Here is an 18,581-nt window from a genome sequence, read left to right as displayed (position 1 = left end):
CTTTATGTTGTTGCCCACACATGATGTCATGCATCCAGTGGTTCCAACATCCAAACTTAAAAAATTCATAACTTTTGCATCGATTGCCCGATTTTCCTTAAACTTTCACTGCATGTGTTCTACTATAATGTTGCTGCTTTCACTCAATCCACATTTCTTTTTGGGTTTTGGTTTCCTTCAATGATGGTCGTGATGGTAGAGGTGACGATGGTAAGTGATGAGAAGGACCGTATAGGGTTGGCAATGATAAAGTGAATATCAAAAAATTATTGATAGAGCCCATTCAAACCGTGATACTAGAGCAATTTTGCGCATGTATGGATGGGAAAATGAATTGATTTTGATGGAAATAGTACATCTTTTGATTTTTAAATGCCGATCCAAAATGCCTTTTTAAAGCTAATTGAATTAAAATATTTATAGAGAGATTTCATCGATCAAAATCGATGATTACCAGCTCCCCCCCCCCTCCCGCAGTTTCTCTTCCCTCCCCCATCTTCATCATGGATGTTATTGCATGAGAATGTAATCATATACGTTGATATAATATATGAACCTGAACTAAAAAGGAGCCTATACTACGCCTTTCTGAATCATTGTGAAGTTGGAGGATAAACCCAAATTAACCCAGGAGTTCATCCATGTTACCCAAGACCAAATGCCCTCTTCGAATCTGATTTTGTGGGGCTTAATAAACATGATCAATGTTAAAGGGACTGTACAGTACTGATTGAGGTGGGGATTCATGTTTTGCACATTCCTAAGTGAGATAATGAAAAGCCTCTTATGAAATATGAAAGAGCATGTAATTCTAAGAAGGATTCAACGTTTATTTGATAAAAATTGGTTTTCAAATGGCTGAGATATCCAAAAAGAAGTGCTAATAATAAAAGGCGACATGCCACAACTTTATTTAGGATCTCTTTGTTTCACTTGTTTTTGGATATATCTCAGCCATTTCAAAACCGATTTTCATCGAATAAACTTTTGATACCCCTTAGAACTGCATGCTCTTTGACATCTCATTGAGTGGTTTCTGAATATCTCGCAAAATGTTGAAAGCTAAATCTACACCTTGACCAGAACTGTACACACCCTTTAACAATAGCAATCGCTGCAGACCTAAATATTTGTGAATTTTGTGAATTTTATTGACTCTTTCGACCTCCTCTCGGGGTATGAGAGTAGCAAACAAAGAGTATAGATAACAATATAACAAACCAGTGAATACAATACTCAAAGACTACACATGGCACAAAAGATATACAAGATTCAAGTGTATATGGGAATACAAACATGAGTAAAATGAACAGATATACAGACGTTAATCTACATGTAAATAGCAGATTACAAATTTGACAAAGAAGGTTCCTTCACTAACCTATAAACCGCTACGTGTCGCTACGTATATATAATACTTTGATTATGATTTATTCCAAGCTTCAATTAGATTTCCAATTTACTTTTTGCAAGATATTGATGACGACGTCGAGTTTGCATGCATCCTAGTAACGCAAGTCTCGCGAGACACAGGAAAAGTGTCAGCAGACAGCGAACAAAACTACAGAAATACCACCTAAGGCAAAGCCGAACGCGATGGCGATGACATGTGAAGTGGAAACACATACACACACACACACACACACACACACACACACACACACACACACACACACACACTCACACACACACACTCACACACACACACACACACACACACACACACAAACCACTCACACACGCGCATACACATACCCATACACAAACCCGTTGTTATGTTTCTGCTTGGAGGACGGCGTCTCACGTTGTAATCTGATTCTGTGGTTAGCAGTCCACGCACATGCGTACAGAAACCAACTTGTACACTGATAGTCTTTGCTCAAGTGACACAATGGGCAATTTCGACGCGTTAGGGTTACGGAAAAAAAAAATCTGGTACTGGTGCCGTATGAAAGAGCTGATTGTCCAAATGCAAATGATAACTCCCTCTTGTCGACATGTCTTACACAGTCCTTTTCTAATTTTCCCCCCTAGTTTTGTCGCAAATAGATATCTGTAAATTTGGTTTACACTCAGTACTTGGTCGGGTTAGCTGTGATTTTATGTTTTCAGGATTTGACTTCACATAATGTTGGCTCTTCCTTCCTGGAAAGTTCCTACTGCTTCGTAATTCCTGATGTTCTGTGTCAGTTGTAGACATTGTTATTAGCTCTTCTATGTATCATGCTCCGGTGTGTACATGTATCTTACCTTATTCCCCTTTTTTATCGTAGTTTTTTTTTTTTAATGAAATATCAAATTAAATATTAAATGTTCTATGCTAAATGTTCTTGTTTTCCACAAAGAAGTTTTCCACGCTTTCGAACTTTTTTTCAGACTTTTTTACCTTACTTTTTTTCCCCTTGGTGCATGAGCTTATTTTTCTATTTGACATTCTGTGCCTAAGGGGCCCACATTCTACAAGCTTTGCCTTTTCCCCTCAATTTTTCAAAGTTTGCGTATTGTTATTTCGTCTTTATCACTTCAGTTCTCATAACAACGTTTAATTACTACGAGGTTCCACAATTATATATTTTTTTCAGTTACTTTGTTTTGATTATGCAACCTTATTCCCTGTTACCAAGGAAGGTGAAATATTTATGTTCTTTTCGAAAAAAAATGAAATGAAATGAATGAATGAATTGCACTGTTGAAACTTTTACCATCTATACGGTTAGCACCCTTGACTAAAAAATCGCGATCATGTTTTGGTACAAGAAGCGTAACTGCTTTTGAGAAATTATGTCCAACGTTACTTTCAGAGTATGGATTAGATTACTAATTTTGATTTGGCGTATGCTTTAAAAAAATAGAATTTAGTCATGGAAATAAATGAAATAAAAATATTTTTGCAATAATGCATATTATATTCAAGCCCTCTCTCCTCTCTCCCTCCCTCTCTCTCACTTTCTCTCTCTCTCTCTCTCTCTCTCTCTCTCTCTCTCTCTCTCTCGTGGCATTAGATACATCATTGCAATACGGTTACTCAGACAGAAACTAAATAACTCATTATTCTCATTGTGTTTGTAATTATATTTTTGCCGTAATTTATTTGGAACGTCATGATAGTATTTACACAACATTGGCATTGTAAAAATAATGTGCTCGTGTAAAACACGGTATCAAAGCAAAAAAATACCACATCGACATAGTAGTACTTCGTAGCTTTGTCGTTACGGTTTGTGCGGACACTGTGGCAATGATATCAACTTTGTATCTTGGTGTACGTTTGTCATACCAACACCAACGATGCTACTGATATCAGTGTCAATCAAATAATCTAATAATCAAAATAATCCAGTGGAACTGGAATCGTTACACGAAACCTGAGTTGGGTGTTGGTCCATCCAATCATAGGAAACACGGAAATGACACCACAGCGTGTTATTTACATTGTTGTGACAAAAGAACTGGCAAGTGAGGCTTTTCATCTCCTATGTGAATTAATAATTTTGAATTAGGCTTGAATAAACAATCTAAAAGCGTTGAATTGATTGTCAGGGTAGCATTTTTGAATTTTTAAGTAACGTCATCGCAAGCAGAACATAAATCTTAAAGCAGTATCGTTAAAGATGTCGTTACGAAAAGGAACATGACAGAGTTAGGGGAAAACAAAAATGAACTGTAAAATAAACGCAAGTGAGAGAATAGTTACTATCATTACCTTTTTTCTTAAAATGATGATTCTGCAGAATACCCCCCCCCCAACAACAACCCAAAACAAAACAGCTACAAAAAACATCGTTGATGACAAATGTCATTGGGTAAATGTTACCGGAAGTCGACACTTACATTAATTTGATGGCAGAGGGAGTTCATGACGAAAGAGCGCCCGCTAACGTTCAAAACCGCCCAGATGGCAAGTCTTGCTTTCATGGCTGTGGTTAAATGATTCTACACGTTGGCAAGTTTTGGAAAAGTCATTTACTGAACTACTAATGGAAAGTCGGGCTCCATGTTACTGGGAAGATTATTATGATAAGTGGATTTTTTCGATTCTGTGGTTTTCCACATAACCAGACCAGACGTCAAACTTTCTACTCTTTTTCTAGCAACAGGAACTACAAGACTCTATTTCAACTGCATGTGTGTTGCTAGTTTGGTTTTTTTTTAATTTTTTTTTCGGACAGTCGTCATTCTGTTAGCCATACCCTTTTCACTCTCCCCCCCCCCCCCGACCCAACCCAATCTCCTCTCTCCCCTATCCCCTCAACTTGCACTAGATCTGATGAAAGCTCTTGGCAGAATGCATACAATAAACAATGGCGTATATAGGAAAGAAACAATAAGTATTGACCGTCATTAATTTGCTTAGGCTTTAATTTGACTGTCCGCCATCCTTACTCCTTCCTAGTCAATGGCAGTTTGAAAGGGTTCAATTCTATGGCGTGCTACCATATGTGGCAAGCAACATGTTAAGACACTGATACAAACAATTGAAGAAAAGGACCTCCAGTCGACGTCGATGACCACAGAAGCTCCAGGTGATGTCAGAGGCTGTCGTTCAACCCACTGAAGTTGTCCCCCAGACGGTCGACCAGCGTGAACTGCATCACTACGGCGTCGTGGCCGCCCGCGGTCACGAGCCGGTGGTCGCCGCCGTGCAGGAACTGGATGGCCGTCACGTGTGAGCTGTGGTGCTTGATGTCGATTGACCGAGCCTATCATTTCAAAGACATCAAGGAAATGAACAGGATTAATAGTGCAAGAATTGTCTATATGTTTTCTTTGATTTCCCGACTATTCGTATTTACAATGATATTCAGTTATTATGATGAATAAGCTCCCTCCTTTTCTGAAATCATCACCAACACTTGATCACTTCAAGCAAAATTTGAAGACCTACTTATTTTGATATCCCTTTATATGCAGTGGACTTGTACTGTCACTGCCTGGTAAATTTGTAAATATTTTATCTCCTATGGCGACCAGGGATAACATCTCAAAGCGCTTTGTATCCAGTGGAAAAGGTGCTCTAAAAATATTAACTATTATTATTATCAATAAAATTCCGAATATAAATACATGCAGACATATATACATAAATTCAAAATTATGCCAGTGTATGGACTGGTTACTTTATAACGACAGATTTCATAAGTTTATGATATTCAACATATCTATGGGGATTATATCACATAATATTCAATGTAAAGTGCAAACGAAAAAAAAAAGTTTAATTCGCTAATCCCACTAAGATTTTGCTGTAACCACTGGTAAATTCACAGTCGTTGTAACGTCACTGGTATGCTTTATCATCCGCTTAGCATCGTGGCTTTTATGGTTTTAATTCGTATCTCCACACTTGCTCCAGGCCTTGCCCGCCCCCCCCCCCCCCCCCAAAAAAAATATATAATTATATATATATATATATATATATATATATATATATATAGTAAATAGGTAGAGTGAAATTTGCGTTGTGATTGGTTGGATAGTATCACGTGATTGTGCAAAAATTCCGGTATAGTGGCACGACCGTGCCACTATACCGAACGCTTACAGTGCGTGCCTACGCTTTATGTACGAAGAGATTCGCGCAAGGCCTAGGGAGCTAGGCGGTCGATGGACGTAGTAAGACAAGGCCAAGCATTTCAACGTCATGCGCGCGTACAGCCACCTGGACGCAGAATGTAGGTGTTTATAACCGAGTCTGCTCTGTGATGTGCAATACGCTTACACGGCTGTACTAGCTAGCGTCGCACGCGCGCTGTGTACAGTTTGCACGTAAACAAATACGTACGGTAGGTTGCGGTTGTTAACTCTGCGTGTAACAAGTGCAGTGCCGGCGGTACGGTGAGTCTTGTTAGCTTTTTAAATTAGGGCCTAGCCTAGACCTACGGAAATACATGTAGATCGAGGGACCTATTTACTATAATAATTAGTGCATGTTCTATTGATGCACCAGTACTGGACTATAGAACTCCAAATACTAAAGTATCCCTCGTGCAGTTCTATTCACCTCGGCCTGCGGCCTCGGTGAAACAAAACAGCACTCGGGATAATTTAGTATTTGTCGTTCTCTAATCCAGTATAGTGCATCATAGAGCATGCACTATTTATATAATATATATATATATATGTATATATATATATCTATACATATACATATGTATATATATATGTATATATGTATATATATACAGTCAAACCTGCCTTAGCGGCCACCTCTCTATAGCGGCCACCTGTCTATAGCGGCCACTGAAAAATCCCCCGAGAGAAAAGCCATGTTAAAGACCCTGTGTATAGCGGCCACCTGTCTAACGCGGCCAGCGGCCACAAATGTTGTTTCCCGCGGTAGATTTTAACCTGTCTATAGCGGCCAAAAACCCGATGGAGCCGTAGCCGAGCAGATAATTCAGCGTGTTTTTCTGCTTTTTAGCCGTGCCAGTCATTCCCGGGCAACGTTCAGTGATTGCCAAAGCTGCATTCATCACTCATTCAGTCACAGTAATGCACTAGTGTTAAGCTTTCTTCACGACTGTGCACATGCTACATGTACTGTGCAACAATTTCATAAACACCGGCATTGTGTTATGCATGATACACACGTGTGCATACGTACACACATAATATGTACATTGTATGTAAGTATTTATAGATGTATACACTGATGATACATGTACATTGTACATGTAGGCAATGCACACAAAGTTGGATTACCTGTCTATAGCGGCCACCTGTCTATAACGACCACTTTTTACGTATCCCTTGGGTGGCCGCTATAGACAGGTTTGACTGTATATATATATATATATATATATATATATAATAATATTCATATAATATAATATACTCAAGAGTAATATGTACCTTGACAGAGACGCAAGGGTATTTGTACGTGGAGATTGCTCCCAGATTGTCTCCAGCCACCAGGAGCCTGTTGCTAGGCGACCTCGCCACCGCATCCACATCCGTTCCCTTGTCTCGCTGCGGCCAGATGCCTGGAGGAGAAAGAGAACATCAATACAAACAGCACACACGGTAATGTTTGAATGAACACATTTATCCTGACTTCTTATCTCAGTCCTCTAACAGACAGCAATATTTACGAAGTGCTCTTTCTCCGCATTGTGTTTTAACAATAAATGTAACCCTGCACCACAAAACAAACAAAAAGTCGCCAGAAATGGAATTTTAGTTAAGGACAGATTCTGAAAGAGCAGACTCTAAGCTTTAAAATGATGTATAACTCAATTCAAATGGACTCTCCTAACCTATCTAAATATTGGAAAGAAAGTGCACACTCTGGAAAAGTGTGAACCGAGAAAAGAGGCTCTGAAGTACAGGGTCTATCTGTCTATTCAAGCGCTTAATCTTTACCAAACCTTGCTAGCTGTGCGATGAATTGGACAAAAAAACAGGATGTAAACCACTGGAGCAACAACAATGAAGGGATTATCAGATTAAATTGAATTTGAGCATGCTCTTTTAACACATTCTGTCCATGATTGATGCTAACTTTCAAAGCAGTAGCGTTATCCCTTCAAAAGTTATCAGACTTGAAAGTGAAGAGTGTGCAAAGGGCTATGAAGAAATGAAAAGGGGCCTCTAAGACATACCTGATCTCACTACTCTACAAAAAAGGGTTTTAAAAAACTACTGAAAATGCACTTTCCCCTTTATTTTATGATCCCAAACTTATAAATAATGTAGAAGGGTAGCTCTTTCAGATACGTAATATGAAAAACTAAAGATTGACTTGGTTGACCCGTTTCACCTTTTTTGAGTCCTCACGTGAAATCAAGGAGTGCTACTTTTTGTTCGTTTTGTGATGCACGGTCACAAATACAGTTCTTGATTTGTTACTGCTGTGATTATTGAATTGAAGATCTTGCCTTATCTCTCTCACATTCGTCTCGTATACCGAAACCATGTCATATTATGAATCATATCGTTTTAAGTACCATGCCTACTTTGTTAAGTTGTTAATACCGGCACCTCACATGTAACCAGCGCGAAGAAAATTACCAGCTATGGACAGTAACACTTCATTTTAATATCCCTCAGGTCTTGACTCGAGGACTGAATTTATTCTGTAGGAGAATGAGGTATGGGGTATAATTTTCTTCATTATTGTCTCTCCCGGTACTGAAAAATTGAAAAACAAATATCACACCTCATATCTAAACCCCTCTGCTAATCAAATATGCCTTTTCCGCCTTGGACCATATGTTGGGTCATATGTATGTGGGTATTTGATACTCTTCTTACCCATCACTGCGTATCCCAGAATGCAGCTGTGTGTGTTCCACTCCACGTCCCTCGTGACGCTATTTTTAACCCTTTGTATGCTGTCCACGTCCCCTGTAGGCATGAAATAAACGTCATCGAACTTCATTATAAAGTATATACCAGAAATGCTTTGGTCAACTCTGCTTGTTACGTTAATCATTATTGACCATCAGTAAAGTACAATAAATGTATAAGGTATTTGAGGTTTTTAGGTGTTTTTTTTTCAGTTCAATTTATTTCCACCAACAAAAATAATACATAATACAAAATATGCATTTATCAATTCATATCACTGAGCAATGATGAAATACAAATCATGAAATATAATACAAATATATAAACGGATAAACATATGTCAGGAAAACGATGCACGCTTTGCAATATACGCCTAGAATTAGTAAAGTGATTGAAAAGAGTGATCTTCTCAGATGCAAAGCTTGTAAAACGTAGATCATCCGAAATTGAGGACCTCTCCTTGTCGTGAGTCAACTGTCTATAGTCCCGGTATCTGTATCTATTATAATAGTCAATGTTACTAATGACAGCTTGTTACAATAGTGTTCGTGTCTGTGTATTTTTTTTTCTCCTGTTTTTTTTTTCTTCAATGGAAGTAAACATAATGGTGTACGCATACAATCATATCGGCCTACACGCACGCATAATTCATCATACAGTAGCAAACGCATGTTATGAATAACAATTATAGTGTGTAACACATCTACACAAGTGTGTCAGTGTGCAAAGGTATTACATAATTTCGAACAGGTAAAAAAAAAAAGAATGAAGTGAACTTGAACTGAATAGTATTTGATTCCCACGGGACGAACACACAAAAGCACATTCAGAGAGCAAATTTGTGTAACAACGAATGCGATGAATTAACTAAGAGAATAGAACATTGTTTTGTATTTAAGCCGCTACGGACGATGTTGGCAGCGTTTGTTGTTAATTGCTTCATTTACAGAAGAGGAGATCGTAATTCCCGGAGACGCTCTGGAGGTAGGCACCATCGGCAGACCAGTCCAAGTGGGTGACGAAACTGGCATGACCCTGCAAAATTAACAAGCCGTTTTTATCAGAAATTGAGAGTGAATTTAATCTTTATTTTCGGCACATATACACTCCTTCCTTCTCCTCCCCCTCTTCTTCTTCTTCTTTCTTCTTCTTATCTTTATTTTCGTCTTGCTACATTCTTAGATTCATACATCATCCCTAGATTAACAATTTGGGTGCGTTTGTCATTTTTCATCATTTATCGGTCTTATTCTCTCTCTTCCTACTTATTGTGTACAACACTTGAAGCATTAGCACCATAACATATCAAAGGGAATAGCTCGCGAAGATGATTTTTTCTATTATATCTTATATCCTTAAACATTGCTTATCACACAGCCTTGTACAATTGCTTCGAAAAGTTATGTAGGTCTACATTGTTTTGATTACAATTCTCTTGCTGTGAGTACACTTATCGTTAAAGGGGAAGGCTAGTAACTGATCAGTGGGAATCAGTGGACATGCTGGGAGATGATTGTTCCAATCCTTATGGGATTCATTCAAGAGTTCATTGTATATCTATTGTTGTGTGAAAATATTTTGCTTCAGAACGGTCTCATATTCAAGTAATGTGCAGATTAATGCTCCGTCCCTGACCAGGGACGCTAACCTGGAAGCATTAAACTGCACATTACTTGAATATGAGACCATTCTGAAGCAAATCATTTTCACACAACAATAGATATACAATGAACTCTTGAATGAATCCCATAAGGATTGGAACAATCATCTCCCAGCATTTCTACTGATTCCCACTGATCAGTTACTAGCCTTCCCCTTTAAGTATATCTCGTGAATTTCTCTGTAGAAAATAGATATTTCTCTTTCTCTGATGACTAGACTCTAAATCAGAACACAAAGTTTGATCAGCTGCCGATACAGCTGATTATATTTCTGTCACATCCTTCTTTTTAAGAAGGTGTGAGTTCACTGACCTCCAGTACCCCCAGCTTCCGGTAGACTTGACCCTCGTCCATGACGGAGAAGACGTAGATGAAGTGATCATGTGACCCAAGAGCAAGAAGAGATCCGTCTGGGGAAATGGCATTATATTTATGAAATGTATTAGAATATCATTTTCATTCTTAGACATTGATAAAGACACATTTCAGTTTGAATTTCAAATAATTTTCCTACCTCTCAAGAAAATGTCATACAAACAATAGGGGCCTACAATAAATCAGGCCTTCAACAGGTACAATTTAAAAAATGACAAAATACAAATAACGTGAAACTTTCAGCTGAATGTATAACTGCCTCGACATAAAAATGAACACAATGTTCTGCAGATAGTAGCATTGGACATTAATCTTACAAAGTAGGAGAAGTACGAACAGAATTTCACTGATCATTCCTCACTGTACGTTAGTTCATCCTTCTTTACATATGCTTTGTATTGTATTTCTCATTGCGATTATTTGTCAATCTACCAGTTTATCAAGCTGTCAATATTCATTAAATCAGCACACTATCTATATGTGAATGAAGGTCTTTAGCATAATGGGCTTGATATCTAGAGGTGTATTGCACTAAAATGAATAAATAAGTAAATGAATAAATAAATAAATGTACACATGAATAAATGAATACATACATACATACATACATACATACATAAGTAAATAAATAAAGAAATAAATAAATATCTAAATAAATAAATAAATGTTTAAATAAATAATACATAAATAAATAAGGAAATAAATGAATTAATGAAAAAATGAGATCTAAATTAACAAATTACATTGTAGTTGACACAATCGACTTCATGTATCCTATACACCCTTACCAGCCGAGTACTGGATGACGTCAATTTGTTCCTTGCCGACCTGCACTGAGCTCACATGCATACCGTCGGTGGCGCTGTGCACCATGAATCGCCCGGCAGTCGTGCCCACGGCCAGCACGCTGCCCGTCGGGTTGAAGGCACAGCACACGCAGCATTTCTGTGCAGGGGTCAAAGGTTAGGCGAGTCAGGACAAAGGGCATCCACGTGCACAAATAATAGGATTTATTTTCGCGAGTGATAACACGGTTTCGTTGGTTCATGCTTATTTTGGGATATTATATTTTTGTCAATCATTAGACGAACAGTAAGACTGCATACTTAATTTCTTAGAAATGCAAACCTCACCCAATTGTTTAAGTGCTTGGTAGGGCTTTTTAGTTCGGTTTTTAGTAATTATCATTATTATAAGAAAGCCTTTCAGCAATCGAGCGCTACAAAATGCAATTACATATCAATTCATTGATCTGTTTATTTATAAAATAGAGATATAAATGATTGTCTGCTCTTGCAATGCACTTGAAATCAACAATCTTTAATCTTACGTGTTAAGTCGTCACCTTTAAGATGCTTACATGCGGAAATTGCTACAGAATTAATGCATAATGTAATTCATCCGGGTCCTAAGGGGAACGAACCAGGTAAAGTAAAGTTCACTCACTTCTGCATGTACCTTCCAGAGCACCTTGTGTGTATCGGCTTTCCACGTAATAACGTACTGGTCGTAGCCCGCCGTGGCAAATATGGGCTTTGTGGGGTGCGCCGCCAACGACCATAATTCTTCACTGTGACCCTGTGCAGTGGCGAGAGTACGATAAGAGGGTTCAGCGCCATACTGTCTTATGAAGATGTGAATATACGAATTTTTGCTTTTATTTTTGTTAGATTGTTTATTCGCTTGTTTTCCGCTGTGGTCTGCCCTCTATACGCGAATAGAAAATATGTCTAGCCTCCATTTTGATTGCAGCATACTTTTTATGTTTGTCTGTTCATTTTGTTGTTGCCTTTGCTGTTGTTTTGGATTGCTGTACATGTTTGTTTGTCTACGGTGAGGGACACTCAGTAGCGTGCATGGTGCATGACAATTACACAGATAAGAAGATAGAAATCAACTTTATTTTACGGAAAAGGAGGACCATTAGTTTTGTTGGTTAATCGAATGAATGAAGGCTAATGCTCTTACAAATGTTGCTGTGACAAAAAAAGAAAAGAAATAAACTTGAAAAAAAGTCGAATATGTCCGTCAGTACCAACTGGAAGGTGAATGACCCCTTGCGCCTGTTTCATGCATTTCTGCATCTTTTCAAAGTTATGAGTTAGCATCGATGTTACTTCCCTCTTGATGTAATTCAGGCAACCATTACGCGCATCACAAGACAATTTCTAACCTGCAGAACGTAGATGAACTTCGTCTGCAGTGACCCCTCCATGATGTGGTTCCGGGTCGTTCCTATGACGATCTTTCCGTCCGGACTACCGGGGTTGACAGGTGCGATGGTCCGGATGCCACCCGCACTGTCGGGGAACTGCGAAGGTGAAAACACAGATTCGGGATAACAATTTGAATTATCCCGATTGGTGTAACAATATGACGTGAAATGAATGCAGCATAATGATGGTAACAGTGCAATATCCAAGCAAACAGCGATAGTACCTATCTTCATAGGCTCTAAGTTTTTATCTTTCATTTTCATTTCATTTATTTCATTCCTTCTTTCTTTTTCGTCAAACATAACACGAAATGAATCAGCACATATAACATAGGCATGTATTCGACTTTACATGGTAGATAATGGTTAACAAATAGGAAATTATACATGCATACCGGCAGAATACAACGTTATGTCTGGAAGAAAAAAAAAAGAAAGAACTGAGAGGTTCACTGAAAAGCATGCTTGTAAATTGTGAACCACTCAAAGGATTCTTGTGAATACATTAAACTTTTTTTACAAAGACAGGAGAGAACAAGACAGGACAGAACAAGACAGTAGAAACACAACGACATTACATGACTTTACAGTAGGGTATACCATGACAGTAATAAAACACAAAAGAATAATGGAAAGAAATGAGAGAAAGAAAAATGAAAGGAAAGGAAAAGCCAACACGCTGAACATCGGTATCAGAAGAGGGAATTGAGGTGCTGAACATAGGGATCAGAAGAGGGAATTGAGGTGTTTCAGCTCAATCAGCCGAGCAAAGTTTATACAAATAAGATAATGTAAAAAATACACAATGATGAAATCAATGATTGACGATGAACCCCTAGGCTGTAAAGACCAGCTAAGTAATGAATCGTATATATCTTAATATGAGTTTAACAAAAAATATTTTAACTTACGCTTAAACGAATTCAAAGATAAGGAATTTTTTATATCACAACTTAAAGAATTCCAAAATCTAAAGCCAGTGTATATAAATGTATTTTGAGCCAATAACGTTCTTAGAAGGGGTAAATGAAACTCATTTGATCGCCTGGTGGGATAATTATGAAAAGATTGATTTCGTGGAAACATTGAATAAAAAATGCTGGGAAGTGCATTTGTGTTATAATTAAACATAAACTGACCCAGCTGAAAGAAAAACAAATCTTTGATTTTTAATATCTTATATCTAATAAATAATGGATCTGCATGGGAACGTGGAGAAACGCCACAAATAATACGAAGTGCCTTTTTTTGTAATAACAATAATCTATCTAATAAAGTTTGATGGGCACTACCCCATGCTTCGAGAATAACACTTTCTATTACTACAGCTCATGGAATATAGGTCCCTAGATAGTCACTAATACATGTAATAGCGTTCCATACACGAGACCCATCTCAACCTCCCTCTGAATCATACGGACATACAGTTTTTATGTTGTTTTAGTATTATCCAGTGCGTGTAGCCGTGACGTCATACCGATATCTAGGAAGGAGTGTTCAATTACATAATTAACTCTCTTCTGTTCCACACATGGGGATTAAAGCATCGTCTTTTGATTGCTTATAGTAAATCGTTATCTGCTTATATATTGTTTGGTCAAAACCGAATCACAGTGTAGCGACCTTTAAAGCCTATAAAATAATTGTGTGTGTGTGTGTGTGTGTGTGTGTGTGTGTGTGATTATCATTAGTGTGTTGAGGAGGAGAATGCAGCATTGAAACAGATTATGGAGGTAGAGAATGCATTAATAAAGAAGAATGTACCTTTTGAGCTGTCGAAACCCCAAAGTTGAAGAGTACAAAAACAAATATAACTGCCCTTTAGTCTACTTACCAGCCGCTCGACGTTCGAGAAAGTGTATCCGCTGAGGGAATCCCAAGCTAGTAGTCTCCGGTCAAGACCGCCGCCAGATATGAGAGTGCCGTCTTCCAGCATACAGAGCGCAAAGACGCTGCGCTCGTGCGCGTGCTGCACCTTGTAGCGGAGCTTGAACGAGCTGTCGTTATCTGCAAGGGAACGAAGAGTGATGAGTTAAATGATTAACATGATATCATCGATTCATTCGATACTGAATATTATCACAAAGTGCAGGATTGAATGAATTGTTAAGTAAGTGCCTAATTTCGGGTAATTGGAAAATGAGCATTCAAACATTGCTGTTAATATAATGCAATGGCACATCACGTTAAAGGAATTGCATTTATTTTTTCTGTGAAGATGTTGATTGTGCAGAAATTTGACACAAAGGAATAGAATTAGCGGCTTCTGAATGCAACGTCTGATCAGGGTCATCCCACGAGATCGACACTCCCTGAGTCATACAGTCCACTAGTCATACAGCCCACGAGTTCGACACTAGGTAAAAACAGCCGCAGCCGTAGAGCTCGAGATACAACAAGGATCTTAATATGTAGGTCTCGTGGGCTTTGTTTGCTTAGTGTCAAAGACATAGGCTGTATGACTCGTGGACTGTACGATATGATTCGTGGGTATCGAACTCGTGACGTGCACCCGTATGAAATGATTGACAGCGTTTACTGTCTCGGTGATTTAACTGACTCACACTCAAACTCAATACATCACACTCACAGGAATGGAACTTAGGTAGAGTGAACAGAAAGTGTAGTTTACCTTTTTCCCACACGGTTATGTTCCCGCTGGAATCGCCGGTGAGAACGTCGCCCGTGTGTGAGAATTCCAGACAAGTGACGTACGCAGGCTTGTCGCTCTGTGGACATAACGCATTGAATTGGACACATCATTACATCTTGAAAGATTTAGAAAATTATGCCGTCAGTTGAGTTACAACGTGTATACCTTTTAAACGAATATATATTGCAATGATAAAACGGTGGTAAATTGATTGTTTCTTTTTCAATGCTTTTCAGTTGTTTGTATTTTTTTTCTCACCAACCCATTTTATCGTATCAGTCAGTTTTTACCTACGGTGGGTTATGACCCTAATTACACAGTTACTTCATGTTTTTTTTTATAATAATTCACTTCGTCTATACTGATTTTTTATGTCAGTCTCGTGTTTTATCAAGCGTGTATTGTTTGTGAATGTGTGTTATACTGTCTTCCATGTGATTTTTATGAAGTCTTTTGTACTCCAATGTTTTACCATGTATTTGTACACAGGGTTCCCCTGGAAAGCAGTTGAAAAACTGAGAGGACTATCCTGTTTGAATATGACAGAATGAATCAATAAATAAATATCGTCATCATCATCCATACCTTACTATTCAACTATCTATTTTGTAAAAACTACACATAAGCGGTGTTTGATACAACCATAATTATGCTCCGCTCACTATTTTTCTTCATTCAACTGCATTCTACACCCACACCTGCAATTGCACTCTACCCATTTGATCACTTACGAGTAATTTCCCCAAACAGAGGTGTGTCGCTGGATAGTCTTTTCACGAGGCCCCATCCATTCAAGCTTAATCGCTCACTGTGGCTGTCTCGTGCATTCGATTATCTCTGTTATTTACTGGAAAATATTTACTTATCTTACTGCATGTTTGTATATGTTTGCTGTACAACATTGTTGCTTATTCTGATCTATTTGTGTAATATTATGTTATCATTTTCAATCACAGCACTTGCTATTCTTCGTTTTTGTGCTTTTGAAATTTGAATTCAATTTGTATTTGATTGAATGCAGAAATAACAAATCATATCAAACAATGCATATCTCCGGCAATCAGTTTCTATAACACATTGTACTCACATCCCAGACGCCGCTCCTCTTGTCCCGTACGAGCCGGTTGTCGAGCAGCGTCCAGAAGTAGAGATGATGTCGACCGGCCGTCACCACCGTGGAGTCGTCGAACGGATGGAAAGCGCCGCATACGATCGCATCCGTGTTCGCCTGGAAGCCGATGACGGATTATCGAAACTTTGAAAGGATATGTTCCGATTTTGTTGTCGTTCTTTTCCCCGTATTCATTATCTCATATTACTAATAGCATTTCTACCACTAGTTACCAGATGGTGACAGTTTAACTCCTATGACAGGCTTACTTTGTGAACGAATTGCCTTATACAATGATATAGATGTGTTTTGATATAATCACCTCTCGTTGACCTTGTAACACATTGGCAAAGAATTTCCATTTCACATTAAAAATCATAGAAAACTTAAACCATACATGAATAAGCAAAGATTACAAAATGGACGGAGTGCCCATTTCAGATTCATTATTAGAATGATTCTGTTCTTCCATGGGGCCCAATATATAAAGGGGCTGTCACTTCATTGTCCTCCCCCTTCAATGATGAATCTAATCTCAGTCTAGTGACGAGCTTACTCAGTAAGTTATAACGTCGATTCTTCTTCTTCTTCTTTTTTATTCGAAATCAACGGCTCCTCAAGACGACATAAACTCAATGCAACCGATTGCCGACGGCAGCCTCGTGGTATTTGGAAGAGATTGGTTAATAACCCGTTGAAGATTAGATCCGAGTATACTTTGACAGGCGTGTATGGAAGATGTGTTGTAGCAAAATCAGCTCGTCCTAAACGGGTTAATGATTCCGTCCAGGTACATTGCAGGTAAATCTAAATGGTGCAAGATTGCGTGTGTTTTTGTTCGTTCAGTAAACGTTCCTTGTCTCAATAAAACAGTAAAATGAAACGAACCTGTGTTGACGCTGCGTCATGTAGTTGGTACTCCTGAGAATATAAAAAAACGATGACAGGAAAAAGCAATATCATAATAATTACGCATGATCATATTTTTTTTTGAATGGTTTACTGTCGTTTGCTATGATCATCCAATCTTCTCAACAAAGGAACGAGCGAACCCCAGAGAAATGGTAAAGAAAAATAGGCAACCTGACACATAGAAAAACAGGCACAACCAGAAACATGACTGAAGAGAAGGGTGAGGGAGACTCAACATTATAAAAATGTCCAGCACAAATGCGATGGAGCAAATTATCATCAACATACGATTTTCTCCTCACAAAAATATCCAATATCTATATATATATATTTTGATAGATACTTTATTTTCTGCAAATCAATATACATAAGTTACATAGTCATGAAGAAGCAGGAAATATACAAAGTAAATTCAACGCAGAGTCGTTTGACTCGCATAAACCACGCTATATATAAGTACATAATCATGAACATGTAGGAAATGTATAAAATAGATTGAACACAGTCTTTTGACTTGCATAAACAACGATATGAAAGGAAATTAATGATATAATAGACAGTATGCATGTCTATGCAGCAGTGATAAGAATAACATTTGTAGTTAAGAAACGATTATGCAGAGGGCCGCCATTATAAGCATTGCTTGAAAAGATGGCCGGCCAGAGGAAAAGATAGGGACGTACTAGATTCGTAACGATACAAATTCTGCTTTACTTTACTCAGGAAGCTATAAATGCTCTTGATGGAAATGACTACGCTGTTAATGATAGGGGTAGCGGTGGAATGGAGATAATGTTGATTAATATGTTGATATGAAAGTTAAATACTATCGCTGGAGATGACTACGATGGTGATGACAGGATTGGTCATGGTATGGTGATAATAGTGCTTATACCTTTTTAGATGAAAGACATTCGATAAAATTGAAAGACAGTGGCAATAATACACGTGATGTGTCGTCACACTGTCGTAATAGTAATGGAGTAGATGAGGAATACGTTTACAACTGGATGAAAGTTGACATTTGGCATAATTAGCCTCCATCTAGAACGGATATACCCAAACTTTTTGATGAGTGGTTGATGAGAGGGAAGGAGAGGTAGAGAAGGGACAGAGACTCACGTTTGACTTGGTGTGTAGTCTGTCCTCCTGCCACTGCCAGACACTGATCACGTGATCACCTCCTTGCTCGACCGCCAGCAGCCATTCACCATTATTCTTGTAAACAAAATCGCAAAAGTACTTTTTAAAACATAGTGTAGTGCAATAAAATGCGCAATTGTCATGAGGTAAATCATCAGACAGTAGTCATGAGGATTGATTCCTAACTCGTCAACCCCGCGTGAGAGATATCATTAAAATAAA

At 38.2% G+C, this 18,581-nt stretch overlaps 1 protein-coding gene across 1 annotated transcript in view; it reads right to left on the bottom strand.

Annotated features, from left to right (window-relative positions):
• Positions 1 to 4,529: 4,529 nt before the first annotated feature.
• Positions 4,530 to 18,581, bottom strand: part of LOC139710616 (echinoderm microtubule-associated protein-like 2) — a 49,896-nt gene continuing 35,844 nt past the window's right edge. Inside the window, exons 10-22 of the mRNA XM_071622540.1 lie at positions 18,339 to 18,434; positions 17,193 to 17,225; positions 16,281 to 16,421; positions 15,173 to 15,269; positions 14,375 to 14,547; positions 12,499 to 12,636; positions 11,772 to 11,903; positions 11,114 to 11,270; positions 10,263 to 10,360; positions 9,237 to 9,324; positions 8,254 to 8,346; positions 6,853 to 6,983; positions 4,530 to 4,700 (exon numbers count right to left, since the gene is read on the bottom strand). Coding sequence (XP_071478641.1) covers positions 4,530 to 4,700; positions 6,853 to 6,983; positions 8,254 to 8,346; positions 9,237 to 9,324; positions 10,263 to 10,360; positions 11,114 to 11,270; positions 11,772 to 11,903; positions 12,499 to 12,636; positions 14,375 to 14,547; positions 15,173 to 15,269; positions 16,281 to 16,421; positions 17,193 to 17,225; positions 18,339 to 18,434 — 1,548 coding nt within the window. The remainder of the gene's footprint in view (positions 4,701 to 6,852; positions 6,984 to 8,253; positions 8,347 to 9,236; positions 9,325 to 10,262; positions 10,361 to 11,113; positions 11,271 to 11,771; positions 11,904 to 12,498; positions 12,637 to 14,374; positions 14,548 to 15,172; positions 15,270 to 16,280; positions 16,422 to 17,192; positions 17,226 to 18,338; positions 18,435 to 18,581) is intronic.

Source organism: Diadema antillarum, unplaced genomic scaffold, assembly GCF_040938485.1.
Source record: "Diadema antillarum isolate AM-2024a unplaced genomic scaffold, OU_Dant_1.0 seq00001548_RagTag, whole genome shotgun sequence".
Classification (NCBI taxonomy): Eukaryota; Metazoa; Echinodermata; class Echinoidea; order Diadematoida; family Diadematidae; genus Diadema; species Diadema antillarum.
This window is presented reverse-complemented; position numbering and strand designations above follow the sequence as displayed.